The 15370-nt window shown below is 44.8% G+C and overlaps 1 protein-coding gene across 1 annotated transcript in view; it reads right to left on the reverse strand.

Moving 5' to 3' along the window:
- SEMA5B (semaphorin 5B) overlaps positions 1-15370 on the reverse strand; it is an 848743-nt gene that overhangs the window by 242709 nt on the left and 590664 nt on the right. Inside the window, exon 10 of the mRNA XM_086957072.1 lies at positions 10329-10464. Within this exon, the coding sequence (XP_086813198.1) occupies positions 10329-10464 (136 nt within the window). The remainder of the gene's footprint in view (positions 1-10328; positions 10465-15370) is intronic.

A 15370-nucleotide genomic window follows, 5' to 3' on the forward strand; every position in this document is an offset into this window, starting at 1 on the left:
AGCAGTGGAGCGACACTCCTCGGCCTTAGTGGAGGAGCCACCACTGTTTAAATTTATGGGGGAAGTGGACCATGGGAATCGAGGAGTTGAGGACCTTGGTGAGTTCTTTGCTGACGGGTTGATTGCCGAGTTTGAAAGTGTGGTGGGCAGGGGTCTGCTGGAGCACGGGAGTAGATTGATCTCATGATGGATGCGGTTTCCTTCTCGGTGAGGGTGTTCCAGGAGGTGAGCTGGTGTGGGTGGGTGTCGGTTGGCGTGAGATGGCTGATGTCGCCTTGATGGGGGGCTGGGGTGTGAAGTCTTTGCAGATGGTGTTGATTTTGTTGTAGAAAAAGTCTAAGAGGGTGTCGCAGAGGGCTTGCGATGGTGTTTTCGTTTGCCAAGGGGTTGGTGAACTCCTTTACTATGTTGAACAGATCGTTGCTGGAGCTATCATTGATGCAGGTGGCTAGGGACATCTTCTTGGTGTTTTTCAGGAGGTGGTGGTACTGGATGAGGGCATCTTTGAGTAGTTTTCGGTCCTTGAGGGTCTTACCAGGCTCTATTGTCTTTCCTTCTGTCTGCAGTCGCATTTCTAGGTTTTCAGCTCTGCTGTGAACCAGATGGGGTGTTGTGTTCGTTTCTTGGAGTTGGTGTGTTTCCTTGGTGCAACTTCATCAGTGCTTGTTGTGATCCAATTCACAAAGTTTTGCTTAACTTTTTTTTGTCTTCGGTGGTGGTGGGTGGGTGGGAGTTGAGGGCATTGGTCCATCATTGCTCTGATACCTTTGACCAGCTGCGCTGTTTTTCACTGGCAGAGGAGGCAGGGTTTTGGGGGGTTCTGAGACGACAAAATGGATGCAATGGTGCTCGGTCCAGGTGAGCTCCTCAGTGTGAGTGTATGTTACTCTGTTTCTGGTTGAGAAGCTGGGGTTGAGCATTTACCCTGCAGTGTTGGTGGGGTGGTGACAAGCTGCTTGAGTCCGAGGTTAGCCATGGTTTCTAGGAGGTGGGCCGGGTTGGTGTTGTGGGTGTTCTCAAGGTGAGTGTTGAGGTCTCCTAGGAATATATAGAGATTCAAGTAAATGGCGAAAGGGGTAATGAAGTTAGGGATTGCGCTGCAGAAAGCAGGGTGGGGTCCTGGAGGTCTATAGGCAAGGGTGCCTCTGATGGTGGTTTTGCTGTTTGTTTGGAGTAGGAAGTGGAGGTGCTCCATGACGGGGGTGGAATTGTTTTTGGTGGTTTAGCATTCACGGATCTCTTTGTAGATTAGGGAGATGCTCCTGCTGTTTGTTGGATCGGTCCCAGTGGGTGATCTGGTGTCCTTCGGGGGTGGCTGCGGCGATGTCTGGGCATGGGTCAAGATAGTGTCCCAGATTTCTGTAGCATGTTGTCTAAGTTAATGTGTGTTCATCAGCAGACAGTTGATCAATCCAGAGGTGTTGGCATCATCTTTGTTGGTGGGTGTGTGTATGATGAGGTGTGGCTGATTGGAGAAATGTGGGTGGTATCCTTGGTGAAGCGGCAGATCCGGCAGGAGAATGGGCGTTCGTGGTCCTGGGGGAGGCATGTGTGCACTTGTTGTTGTCCTGGCATCCAGGGTTTTGGGCTCGAAGTGCGTCCAAGGTGCAGGCCTAGCGGTCTGTGGTGTTCTGGCACTGGGTGTGATCCAGGTGCGTTCATTGCGTGGTAGCGCTGCGGTCTCCATGCCATAAGGAGACAGGGTGCTGGGGAGAGGGGGAGGGAGGAAGGAAACTTCGAGCCCTAAACCCCCAATGCACGGACAACAACAAGTGTGCACATGCCTTCCCCAGGACCACCGAAAGCCCATACTCCTGCCGGATCTGCCGCTTCACCTGCGTCCCCAAGCATACCACCCACGTCTCTCCAATCAGCCACACCTCATCACACACACACACCCACTAACACGACTGATGCCAACACCTCTGGAAAGATCAACTGTCTGCTGATAAATGCACATTCACTTGGAAAACACGCCACAGAAATCTGGGACACCATCATAACCCATGCCCAGGACATCGACGCAGCCACCCCCGAAGGATTACAAAGATCACGATCGCCCAGATCTTTGTGATTGGGGGTGAATGTTTGCATTGTTCAGCATTCCATCCATCATTTGTTCCTTTTGCTTGTATTCTCAATACAGCAGCACTGTGTTTGGTATTGTGGTAAGCCAATATTCATGGCTATAGGCGTGATCTATTTATTATGAAATGTTATGATAAAGGCAGCAGTCCTAATGTATTTATTATGAACAGCGTTTATTAACAATCAATCCATCTAAAAGGTTGATTATTATCACTCTGTATGAAAGCCTGCAGAGAAGGATTTTGTTACATGGAATTTCACAGATTACTTAAGTAGGCAGGGGTTTTGGTAACCCACTTTGACAAACCGTGGAGGGTTTTTTCTGTGATGATTCTGGTTAGGCCGCTTTGAGAGGCGATGTATGTTTTTTTCCAAACTAACACTTTCTACATATCTAAAATGATATAACTGGAACGGTAAGCATAATGGTTGTTAATTTTATGTTCACTTGAATACGCCTTTGTTGGTTATGGTGGAAGGCTTAATTGTAGGAACCCTATGATGAAACATGCCATCTTAGGGTGTGTGAGAGTGTTCGTCCTTGAAGGAATGTGTCACAATCAATTGAGACAGACACAGATAGACCCATCCAATGTGATTAGGCCCTACACTATGTGCATTTTTGGTGCTTTGAATTGTCAAATGGGCGATAAGAACACTTGGTCTTTAAATCCTCCCGCATGACCCTCTTAAGTGCTCAATGAAAGATATTTTGATACATGGAAGCTCACACATTACTGCAGTAGGCAAGGGCTTTAGGGCCTGATTTTTATCTGGGGTGATGGGTTACTCCGTCACAACGGTGATGGATATCCTGTCTGCTGAAATATAAATGCCATTATCTTCTATGGGATTTTTATTTAGGCGGACAGGATATCCATCACCGCTGTGATGGAGTAACCCATCTGCTGAGATATAAATTCGGCCCTTTGTGTTTATGACCCATCGAAGAAACCTTTGTGATAAAAGATATGCATTACAATAATCTTTATTAGGCTCTTTTACTAGGTAATTTATAATATTTTGGTAACTTTGTGCATATTAATAATTTTACGACGATATAAGTTATGGTTGCTTGTGGGCAAGTTTATGTCCAGCACAGTAAGTCTAAGTTGGTTATATTGATACGCCAATGATAAAAGGTTATGGGCCTCATTGCTTTTTATGAAAATGTTCAATAAAAGCAGTAGGCTTGACGCAATATTGTGAAAAGCATATGTTAAAGTTCATACTCATTTATGGGTGGCTTGTTATTACTTTGCATTAAAGCCTACAGTTAGGCATTTTGCTATATGGAACCTTACAGATTACAGTAGAAGGCAAGGCTTTTAGTGTTGGTTACCCCCCTCTTACAAACCACAGGTCAAGAAAATTAACACTGAGAATACTTGCTAGAACCGCGTAGGACAGACAGTATTTATCCTTTGCAAACTTTTATTTTGCATACATTTGTAATTTATGCCTGTGTGCCATATGGTTGTCTTGTGGGAAAGTTTAAGCTGATTATGGTAAGCCTGTGTTGGCTATGATGACAACCCTAAATCAGCTAAGGGTTCACTAGATAAGGCATTACAGATACTGTACGTATGATCTGAATGGGGTAGCAAAGGTCCAGGGATTTTAAGGCTTGAACAACACTTGAATAAGTAGTATTAATGGGTGGGTGGAGACACACTCGAAGCTCTGGACCTCTTGGGCTTCAAATAAAGGGACAGTTTTGAAAAGTGGTAAGTGTATTCTCCACATAAAATTACATCAGTTTTCCAAGATTAATATCCATTCTTTCCAGATCGTGATATGGAGGACAGAGACATTTTTGTTTGCAGTGAAGTTTCTTTATTTTTATTCATAGAACAAGGACAGCCGACACGTGTTTCGCCCCCTCTTGGCGATTTGCGCCGGGGCTTTCTCAAGGCTAGGTTGGCTAAATCACGTAGACAGTTGTCATTTCCATATATTAACAGTGTCCCAAATACGAAAATATAATTCTTCAAAGGTAAAACATTTTATCAGCTGGGCTATGGATACATTTACAACGCAGACCGCTAGGTGTCCGCGACGAGTAGCAGGCTTACCCAGCACATCCCCTCCGTTTCGCTAGGCCCTGCGAAACGGAGGGGATGTGCTGACAACTGTCTACGTGATTTAACCAACCTAGCCTTGAGAAAGCCCCGGCGCAAATCGCCAAGAGGGGGCGAAACACGTGTCGGCTGTCCTTGTTCTATGAATAAAAATAAAGAAACTTCACTGCAAACAAAAATGTCTCTGTCCTCCATATCACGATCTGGAAAGAATGGATATTAATCTTGGAAAACTGATGTAATTTTATGTGGAGAACACACTTACCACTTTTCAAAACTGTACGTATGATCTGTTTATCGAGAAAAGTGACAACAAAAGCAGTAGGCCTGATTTATTTACTATGCAACACATTTATTAAAGATAATAGGCCTTTAAAGGTGGATTGTACTTGCACCGTTTAAAACCTGGAGTCAAGTATTTTGTTATAAGAAATTTGACAGATTACCTTTGAAGGGAAGGGTTTGAAGTTGACAACCCTAAGGCTGAATATTTGCCCTGTAGTAACTATTGCTAGAATATCATCAGAAGGCATGGCAGGCAGTGCTTGAAATGGAAAAATAGAACTTCAGGAACTCTGTAGATACCTGCTTGTTTCTGAGAGGAGCCGGCACTCTCCAATTAAAAGTATTACAGTTTTTTGAGAAGTGGAGGTAGTCTCTCTCTCTCTCAAAATAAAAAAGTGCCGGTACTAAGTACTGGACAGTACGGGCCCCTTTATAGCACTGCTGACAGGCTTAGCTATTTGCCAGGACCTTGTGTAATAATAAACTGCTTAAATGATACATACATCCATATATATATATACATAAAAAAACACATATCTTTTTAGATACATAAAGGCCTTGGAAGCAGCCCTGTTCTGCCATTGGTCTGATGAGGGTTATTTGCACTCCATACAGACTACGGGATCATAGTTTTGTCCACATCAGTCACTGGCTCTTTTGCCCTGTGAATAACAACATTTCTAATCATGTGTACATCCCACTGAAAATGTGTGAACTTCACTGTCACAGAAGTTAATATGATCATTGGACAAACCTGACCCAAACCCACTAAACAGTCTTTACTCCTGTATGAAAGAGATGGCCCAGTGGCTTGATGACAACATGTTAAAATGCAACAGAGACAAAACAGAATTTCTGTGTTGCTTGCCTGGGAATTGACAATATCAACTCCCAGCAAATTTTTGGCCATGGCCTAAAAATTCAGATCTGGACATAGTATATTCAGAGCGAAACCTGGGAGTCCAATTTCACAATAGACTCTCAATGGAGACTCCTGTGAACAAAACGGTATCAGTTTGCCATGGACTCCTACGAATCTGAAGAAAATAGTCCCTATGCTTCCCTAGCCTTTTAGGAAACTAGTAGTACAGGCCACTGTGCTGAGCAGGCTGGATTAGTGTAGCTCATTGCTACTAGGCAGCACAGAATATCTTCTTAAACGGCTCTAAAGGATTCAGGCAATGGCTGCCAAGCTAGCACTAAACAAAGGAAGACAGGACTCTGCAATGGAGACACTGCAGGAACTTTACTGGCTGCCAGGAAAAGAAAGGTGCATTTTTAAGGTCCTATACATGCTGCATTGGGCAATAACTGGCACGGACCCAACTCTCAACAACAGAAAGTGGAACTTTACAGGCCCGCATGAATCTTAAGATCGTCCTATGCTTGCCTAGTGTCTGTCCCTTCCTTGAAAAACACAAGACACGACTTTGAGACAGAGACTTCCATGTCAGAGCTGCTCAACTATGGAATGACCTCCCACTCTTTCTAAAAACCAACACCAACCTATTGAGCTTCAGAAAGAATCTAAAAACCTGGCTTTTCACCTGGAAATTAGAGTGACCCAGTGCTACCTTTTAGCAGTTCTTCTCCTCTATACTGATAGGTTAGTGTCCCTAAACTTTTTTTGCCTTCCCCCTAGACCTTTTTTCTGACATGGTGTTGCCAACTTAGATGCTTTTGGCACTTTGCCACTGCTGATCAGTGTCAAAGTGCAAGTGCTCCCTGTGTAAAGTGTTATGGTAATAGATTGTCCATGATTGGTATGTTTTCCTTACTAGTAAAGTCCCTAGTAAAGTGCACTATGTGTGCCAGGGCTGGTAATGCAAATACTACTAGTGGGCCTGCAGCAGTAATTGTGCCACCCACACAAGTAGCCCTAAAGAAAGAACTCAGGCCTGCCACTGCAGTGCCTGCGCGCAGTTTATTAAACTGCCTTGTTGTCCTGACAAGTGCACCCGCTTGCCTTACCCTTCTTTTCTTATGCACATTAGACACCCCTATGGTAGGCCCAAGTTACCCCCTGGGCAGGGTGCAGTGCATGTGAAAGGTAGGACATGTACTAAGGTGCGTACCATGTCATGACAGTGAAAAAATACCAAAGTCGTTTTTCACTGTTACAAGGCCATCTTGCCCACATGACAGAATGGGGAAGGCTGTGTTATATGTTTCCGGCCTATCTTCCCATAGTCTTAAGATGAAGAGGTGAAGTTTAGTGTGCCTGAACTCACAATTTAATAACACATCTTTTTGTGAAGGTGGTTTTTGAATTGTGTGTTTAGAAACGCGTTTTTAGAAGTGGCTGTTTTTTTTGTTCCACCAATTCTGTGTGTCTCTGCCTGGCTGTTGATTGTCTATATGTCTTGACCCAGGGGAGGAGGTGGGACAGCAACAGGCTGACCTGCATCTGGAGTGTAGGGGGGAAGAGTAGCCCCTGGAGGTGAAGAGGCCTGGGCTGATGCCATAAAACAATGGCTCCATCTCTTGCTGAGTGATTGAGGATCCAGACCCCCACTATCAAAGGAAGAAGGTGTCACTGGCAGGGAGACACCCAGAGCTTGTTTGGAGAGGGGTCAGGGCGCCCCTGAACACAAAGACTTCAAAGACATTTAGGGGTATAACTATGAGAGCTGAAATCCCTGAACATTGTAATGATCAAGACTGAAAATGATTGAAACTACTTTGTGGTCAAGAGGAACCTCTGCCAAGGAAGAACAGCTGAAGAGACTGAAGAGAAGGACTGACCCTTGCTGTGTGTTCTGGGGCTGGCCTGCAGCTTGCATTTAACTAAGGAGAAGTTAAGGGACTTTGCTGGGTGCTGTGCCTTGAAGTAACTTGTCCCCAAGGGCCCGAGGAGAGCTGGTTCCCTGTTGTGGAAACTCAGGAACATAAAAGTGTCCAAGCGTGTCCCTGCAATGCTGTGCGTGTGTGCCTTTTGCAGCCTGAGACCTTTGTAAGAACTGCCCCGTGATCGTGTACACCCGGAGTCCTAGTGAGTCTCAGTGACGCTGTGTGTTTGTGCTTTTTGCAGCCTGAGACCTTCGTAAGAACTGCTCAGTGATCGTGTGCACCCGGAGTCCAAGTGAGTCTCAGTGACGCTGTGTGCGTGTGCTTCGTGCAGCCTGAGACCTTCGTGAGGATTGTCGTGTGTTCGTGTGCACCTGGAGTGCAAGTGAGTCTCAGCAACGCAGTGTCTGTGTGCTTCGTGCAGCCCAAGACCTTAGTGAGGATTGACTGTGATCGTGTGAACCCCCGGAGCTCAAGTGAGTCTCAGTGACGCTGTGTGTGTGTGCCCTGTGGCAACCTGAGACCTTTGTGAGATATTGCCCCGTGACTGTGTGTCCCGGAGCAGTCTTGTTCTCTGCTTCGATCAACAGCGTGCCCAGACCGGCATCCCCAGAGGAGCTGTAAGAATTCACCGCCGCCGGGTGGAGCCTGCCTTTACCAAGGAGAGACCTTGACAGGGCCGGACTGGGAAACACAACCGGCCCTGGCAAATTGCTCGAACGCCCCCCCCCCCCCCTTGGGGGGTTGAAGGTGCAGCCGAGCAGTTTGCCAGGGCCGGTTTTCGGCTGGTTTTGATACAAAGCCGATTTTGCAAAAACGGCCCTGAAACAAAAACGGCCCTTGGGGCCCAAAACCGCCCCCCACCCGTGCGGTGCACTGGGGAATTGCCCGGTGCCCGCTATGGCCAGCCCTGGACCTCGAACCATCACAGTCGGTGGTCGAGTTCCAATGCACAAGATCAACGAAGTCACATCGGAGGCCCAAGCCGAGAGGAGAGTGAGATCTTACCCCCCAGGTAATTGTCAGCTAACGTCTGTGTGTCGCCGCCTGGGGCGGGGTGCGTGCTACGAGAGAAACGCTCCTGGCCTTTCCCATCTTTGCAGTGCGAGCCTTCGCTCAAGCCCGTATCGCAGCCCGTACTTGCAGAGGAGTGGCAGTACCGGGGCCGGAGTGTGGAGCTGCACTTTGTTTTCCATCAGAATAGTGTTGGGGGCATATTTTGGCAGTAGCTGACTGAGAGTCAGTAGGAGTGGCATAGAGACGTCCAGAGCACCGCAATTGGTGCCGGAGTACACTATTTTTGCATTACGAACTGCCTGATTGTTGCATTACGATTTGCATTATTTTTGCATTACGAACTGCCTGATTGTTGCATTACGAATTGCATTATTTTGGCATTATGAACTGCCTGATTGTTGCATTATGAACTGGATTATTTTTACATGACGGAGTGCCTGATTCTTGCATTACGAACTGCATACATTGCATTAGGACTGTATGGGATCATCGAGAATTGCTCATTAATACTGCAAGAACCTACAAGGGCTTGCTGGCCTAATAACCGGCAAGGCGACATATTACAAATACGCATATGTTGGATTTTTATTGTGTGGTCTCATCGTATATCTTTTTCTATAAACATATAATTGTTTTTTTATAAAACTCGTGTGAAGTCCATTTGTGGCGTTACCATTCTGTTACTGAGAGTGTGGTTGCAAATACTTTATACATTTGCCTTGGAGATAAGCCTGGCTGCTCGTGCCAAGCTACCAAGGGGGTGAGCAGGGGCTACCTGAGAAGGTGTCCTTCCTTTCCCTGACTTAGAAGCAAGGGACCCTATTTGGACTAAGGTACCTTCCTCAGCCAACTAGAGACCCCCAGTTCTAACAGTTAGCAACTCTAACATGACCATTGGGTGATAGTTGTGCTTTACAAATTATTAATAATAACATCTAGTGGCATGCCCTTTAGTTTTCAGTTTTCTTCTTTTATAGTCCCCCTTTCAATTCTTTGCTTTCATTTTAATTTTAAGATTTTAAGGAGGATATTACTTCTCCGCAGGCAACATTAACAGGTCACTTGCATGCCTCTTATTTCATCTGTAGTGTGCTGCATCCCACATGGCCGCTTCATCAAACCAAATCATTCTAGAATGCGGTACCCATAGCAAATAATTGTTTTACCGTTCCAAGATGGCTAACATGTTGCCCTTAAATGTGGCAGCGGGGCTGGAACTTTAAAGCAATGATAGATAATGTACAATAACACTGCAAGATAGACATCTGCTGCTATGTTCAATTTCATAACTTCAAGCATATATCTACCGTATTTATAAGGGAGAATATTTTCTTTTTTTCTTCTTGTAGTGCCTTTTAAATTATTTTACATATGTTGTTGAGTTTGTGTGTTTTTTGTTGTAGCTGTGCCTGGGGGAGAATGCAAGAATGAGTCAGTGGATGGATGAATGGATGCAAGAGTGCAAAGATGAGTGACAGAGCATGTTTGATTACTTACTGAATGCCTAAACCCATCCATGACACAAAAGGCACTTTCATTCTTAAACCAGACCTGCTGGTGCTGCCAATGCTTGTTTGAATTTGAAGAGACGCTTTCATGACAATTGCTGCTTCTTTTACATGCCAATTACATTGATGGCTTGGCTTGGCTCTGACTCTGCTCTCCCTGTTAATTGGCTGGATTTCTCTTCTCTAGTTTAAAGCCTAATTCTCAGACAGAAGGTAAGATGGAAACTATCAGCACAAACAAAAAAAGAAATCGCTCCTTGTATGGTGACATTAAGTCAAATTTTGCAAAGCCTCGGGTTACACTCCATAGAGTGCTGCTGCAATGGTGTTTTCACTATAGTACTTAGGTAACATCACACAACAAAATGTAACGTTAAGTAACCTCACATAATGCCACAACATATCACATTAACATCATACAATATAATTTGATATTATTTACCCTCAAAAAGTAGAAGAAACAAATGACGTGCTAAAAAAATAATTGGCACTTAAAGATATTAAGTAAAATAGAAGCACTAATATGTTAGTTGCAGTGAGAGCCCAGCCCTGCTGCATGTACCTGGAAGTTCGGCATGGAGTTTATGGTTGGCAGCCATGCTGACCTAGGGTTCTCCTGGTAACGGAACGGTCCATTGAAGGCCTGGGTAATGGCACTGAGGTTGAAGGCACACACTGCCGACGCGGCAATACTGTTCCTAGAAGATAGTCAAGAAACCAATCCTGCTGTTATTGCATAAGTAACATTTGCGTAATACAAATCTAAAATCCATGAAAATAAGAATAGAAGAATTTTGGCGGACAGTCATTTAAAAATAATTTGCAACAAAACTTACATGATTAACGTTGTACTACCTATACATATTTCAAACCGGCAAATTCACAGAGTGCCAACTTGTGCCACACAAGGTAGATTGGTTTCCGGGCTCCCATAACCCTCTTATCTGATTCTGGTCATGCGCTTTTGGCGCTGCATTGCAGGCAGGGACTCAGGTCTGCAAGGCTGGTTGCAGGCAGTCTCCGGCCGCGAGCCGCCGCGGGATGTGGCAATTCGGGTTTGCTCCCCGGCCCGCCTCCTGTGATAGTCGGCCAGGCCGCTTTCCTGACTCCTGAGAGTCCCAGCAGGGCCCTCGTGTAACAGATTGTCCTGGAGGCTAATGTGTCAGTGACTTTCCTCCATCTCTGGCTGCTGCAATAAATTGCATTCGGCCTGGGGGTATTAACAACAGCTGACACAGACCGCATGCAGCGGCCCGGCGTGAGCTGCAGCAGGAACCGCTGTGAGTGCCACAGCCGCTGCCATAATTACTTGCGGCGCTGCCAGCAAACTAGCCAGCAGCATTCTCCTAGCTTCCAAAACAAACTCATTTCAGAGCGGTAATGTGGAGTACCACATTGAAATGCGTTAGTCTAACGACTGATGCGTGGTACTTGGGAGGACTGCAAGATGGAAACCACTGCACCCAGTCGGTTTCATGCTCGTCTTTGGCAACTCTGAACACTTGACATCCACTAGGGGCGTGAAAAAAAAACTCCAGGGCATCGGCACCTCCCTCTGCAAGTTTTGATTTGGCAGAAGTGTTTCTTCTGTTATTCTTGGCACGAGGCTGCACCGCCTCTAACACTACACCCCGCCCCCTTTTTTTAACACATTCAAATATTTTGTAAGTTGGCAGGTCCTGATATTTTAAGATGACAAACGAATTTGCTAAGGTTTTCACTGTAGCGTTTCGAGGAGCCTGAGTCACAGAATAGTAGAGCAGACCTATGGTGACATTACTGTCCTCATGCACCCTTGCAGTTACGTCGCAAGGGTGTCAGTGGCCCCAGTGCAGTCTGGGAAATGGGAACACCGTGCATGCTTTTGAAAAGATCCATACGGGGTATGAGGAGGGCCCCTCACAGCCCCGCTGAAAGAATCCAGTATTCAAGTATAATTAAAATGACTTAATGTCACTAAATTGCAGCAGAGCCACCTGGAGCAGTCAGGTCTTCAGAGTCTCTCAGAATAAGTAGTTAACAGATACGTGGGGTTCCACAGGAGAGTTCCAATGGGACTAGAATGAATAGCAAACCATAACAAGTATGTCTATACATGAATAACAAATATAACAAACGGTACCACTGTTATGCCCCTGCACCCTCTTTGTTCTTCGAGTATTGCCCCGTAAAAGAGAAATACATGTAACAGATTGCACTGTTAGCAGTTTACAAAATGTTGACCGCGAACACCTCCAAAACTGCTTTCCAAGACAACAGAGAGCTGAGTCGACCACTTCCTGAACATAGTCAGCACATATAGGTCTATAGAACAGTTGATAACAGTACTGCACCCCCAGCCCACGGTGGCAAATAGGACACATCAGCAGAATGTCCCTTCGGGACAGAAGGCTCATGACATTAATCATGCACTTTATTGGTGTTTCATGTTTTCTGTAAACCAAAGCTCAATGTCTACTAATAACAGCCATAAATCACATTTATGTTATGCTATTATTTCCATGTTCACAGGTACCAACCTGGGCAATTTATACATCACTGTCAAGGTATCGCTGGAAGCAAGGTTCAGGGAAATTGTATACATTCATCTACATGAAGTTGCTATGAACATAACTAGAAATTCGGGTTTACTCTAAAGGAAATGAAAATGAATGTCAGAGCAGCCGATAAACATGCACTGACGTGACCAGAGGGAATACAAAGCTGAGCCTTTGATCCACTTCAGTCAGACCCGGGGTATAAGGCTTCGGAGGCACAAGAGGTAAAGGGTGTGCTTTCAAGGCCTGGGACTGATATCACAAGAGATAAATGTGTCATGGTACCAGTACTCACTGAAAAAGGAGGTGAGCTCAGTGTTTAATTTGTGCCAGTGGTTGCATCAGAATTCATTTTTTGGGACACTGTTCGATTTTTCATCATCAGACTTTGATCCGGAGCAAGAGAAATGGAGAAGATGGAGAAAGAAGGTGGAAAAGAAAGATAGGAAATCAATAGCAAAGGGAGAAATCAAGGTTGAAAAAGAACATGCAGGAAAGAGATAAAGAGAGTAGGGTAGTGAAAGAAAGATCAGAACCGGGGGTCTAGTACAAAGCCAAATTTCAAGGCTAGAAAAAAACCCAGACTGTTGCTAAATCAATCAGGACACATGTTCCTATAGAGCCTATAATGAGAGATACAGAAGTGAACAAAAACCAAGAGAAACAGATGATTGTTGGTGAGACCCAAAAGAATGTGTAAACAATGGATTCCCATCAAAAGTCATGTACTGATCAATAATCTCATTTGGTCATCCAAAGAAATGGGATGGTGTGTCTCTTGGTCATTGAGACAGTTTCCATACCCAATCTACAAGTATTCAATGGGTCAAGCCCACAATCGCTGTATTGACCAATAGAAAAGTAGAGTCATATGGGAACCAGTGCAGTACAAAAAAAGAAAAAAGTGGTGAAGTAAAATAGAGTGAAGAGACTAAAGGAAAAAGAGATTGTAATTAGGTTATTGTCTCTTCCCCTAATTAAAACCAAGAACAGTGCAATGAGGCAGTATCAAACAAATAAGTAACCGCAGAAGGGGCCAACATGTTTCAGCCAAAAGGGAAAGAGAACCCACGGCTTTCTTCAGGGCCTCTGTTCTGTAATATATTGCTACTGCATAAAGTGATGCTAATGAGCCTCCCCCTCGACTCGGGTTTTGCCAGAGGCAACGACGGACATAGCGGGGCCTCCTACTTCCTGAGCTTGGTCCAGGAGAGGTGAGGTCTAGTCCCTGGTCATACTGGATGTGAGACACATCGTTTGACATGGAGTGAAATGAACACTTACTGATATGTTCATTATATTATCCTTTTCCTGATTAATTCACTGTATTTTTCTTATTATCATTAGCATCACTTTAAAGGCTCGTGTCTAGAGATGATCACAATACAAGTACTTACTTGCACCGATTGAGGTGAAATACTTTGGAAATTTGAACTCTGAACCGTTCCTGAAAATACTTGAACTGAACAGACCATGATGCAGTGGGGCGATACAGTGGAAGAGGTCAGCGGTGTGCTCCCAACTCCGGAATCCCCTTTTGATGGCTCCCGGTAGCCATTTAAGCTGACGAGCTTGTTGGAGATGCACCTGCGCGCCAGAGGGGCAACGAGGCCCGTGACGGGTGTTTGGTGACCTGGTCTGCAACCCCAAAACTATCTCTACTGATGAGGGAATCAATCCCGAAACACGAACTAGGCTTGTGTATAGAGATGATCACAATACAAGTACTTACTTGCGCCGATTGAGGTGAAATACTTTGGAAATTTGAACTTTGAACCGTTCCTGAAAATACTTGAACTGCACAGACCATGATGCAGTGGGGCAATACGGCGGAAGAAGTCAGCGGTGTGCTCCTAACTCCGGAATCCTCAATCCAAATAACTGACTAACATATCCACCACTCAAACTAATTTCATATTTTCACTATATTAATTCAACACTAATCCTTTATGGGTTCTGGAGTAGCGTTCTACTCGACGAAAAAGCGATTTGACGCCTTGCTAGGGGTAGAAAGAACTTTATCAATGCAATTACAATACAATACAATTTCCGATCATTGTAATTTACCTTTGACTCTAGTGTCCTGGGGTGATCGGAGGAGGTCAAGAGAAGAATGGCTTCAAAACGGTATACCCACACATTTTCAAACGGATTAGTACCATGCATCGAAGTGGAGACAAATCAGTCAGGATACTCTTCGCCTAGCTTGTTTTGCATTTCTATATCCTATTGGGTGTCTACCTGAAATTGCGGGGAACTAAATATTTCCACACTTGTCAACTTACAGAAAGTTCCACTTTCAAAAATCTGAAAAACATTCTACATTACCGATTGACTTTTTTGTTTCTATGGAAAGGCATGCATGAGTCTTCACGTCATCTTACATTTTGCTTTTTCTGCATGAATATTCTAAAGTTATCATAGTTGGATCTACCAGGCGCAATTCTATATCTTTCATGTCCCACTGCTGGGATTGCTTCTTATAATCAATATGCTTATACCATAGATATTTTTTTAATCTACATTTATGTTTGGCTAACTGTGTGGGTGGAGGTCTCTGGGTATAGGTGCTGCAATTGTCAGGGCCCAATTGTGTTGTGGCACATTGCTCGTGAACGGCTTCACCCAAGAGCCATTGTAGAAGTAAGTATAGAGGAAAGTGGAGGATTGTGCCCTCACGGTCTGTCACAGGTGGTCCAAAAAGAAAATTCAAGCGTTCTTTAATGGTATCGCGTGAGTGATTTTATTGATTGTTGCATATGCGAAAAAATAAGCACAGCCGACAGGAGTTTCGCCCTAATGGCCTATTGGCCGTGGGCTTTTTCAAGGCAAAGTTCAGGTGTGTAGTCAGGTAAGGATCGTGATTCTCCAAGTGCCCGAAATTCTGTTTCTGTGGTCTTTTGCTCCAGGACCGCAGAAACAGAATTTCGGGCTTTAGAGAATTGTTTTGTGATTACGTTACCATACTAAGACTCTCCCCTGTATGTGTGTTTTGTCATACTTGTTGTATGTCCAGTAATGCTCTAAAAGGGAATCCCCCTCACACATATAAAACACCTTAGCGAGT

The sequence above is a fragment of the Lissotriton vulgaris genome, chromosome 2_1, assembly GCF_964263255.1.
Source record: "Lissotriton vulgaris chromosome 2_1, aLisVul1.2, whole genome shotgun sequence".
Taxonomy (NCBI): domain Eukaryota; kingdom Metazoa; phylum Chordata; class Amphibia; order Caudata; family Salamandridae; genus Lissotriton; species Lissotriton vulgaris.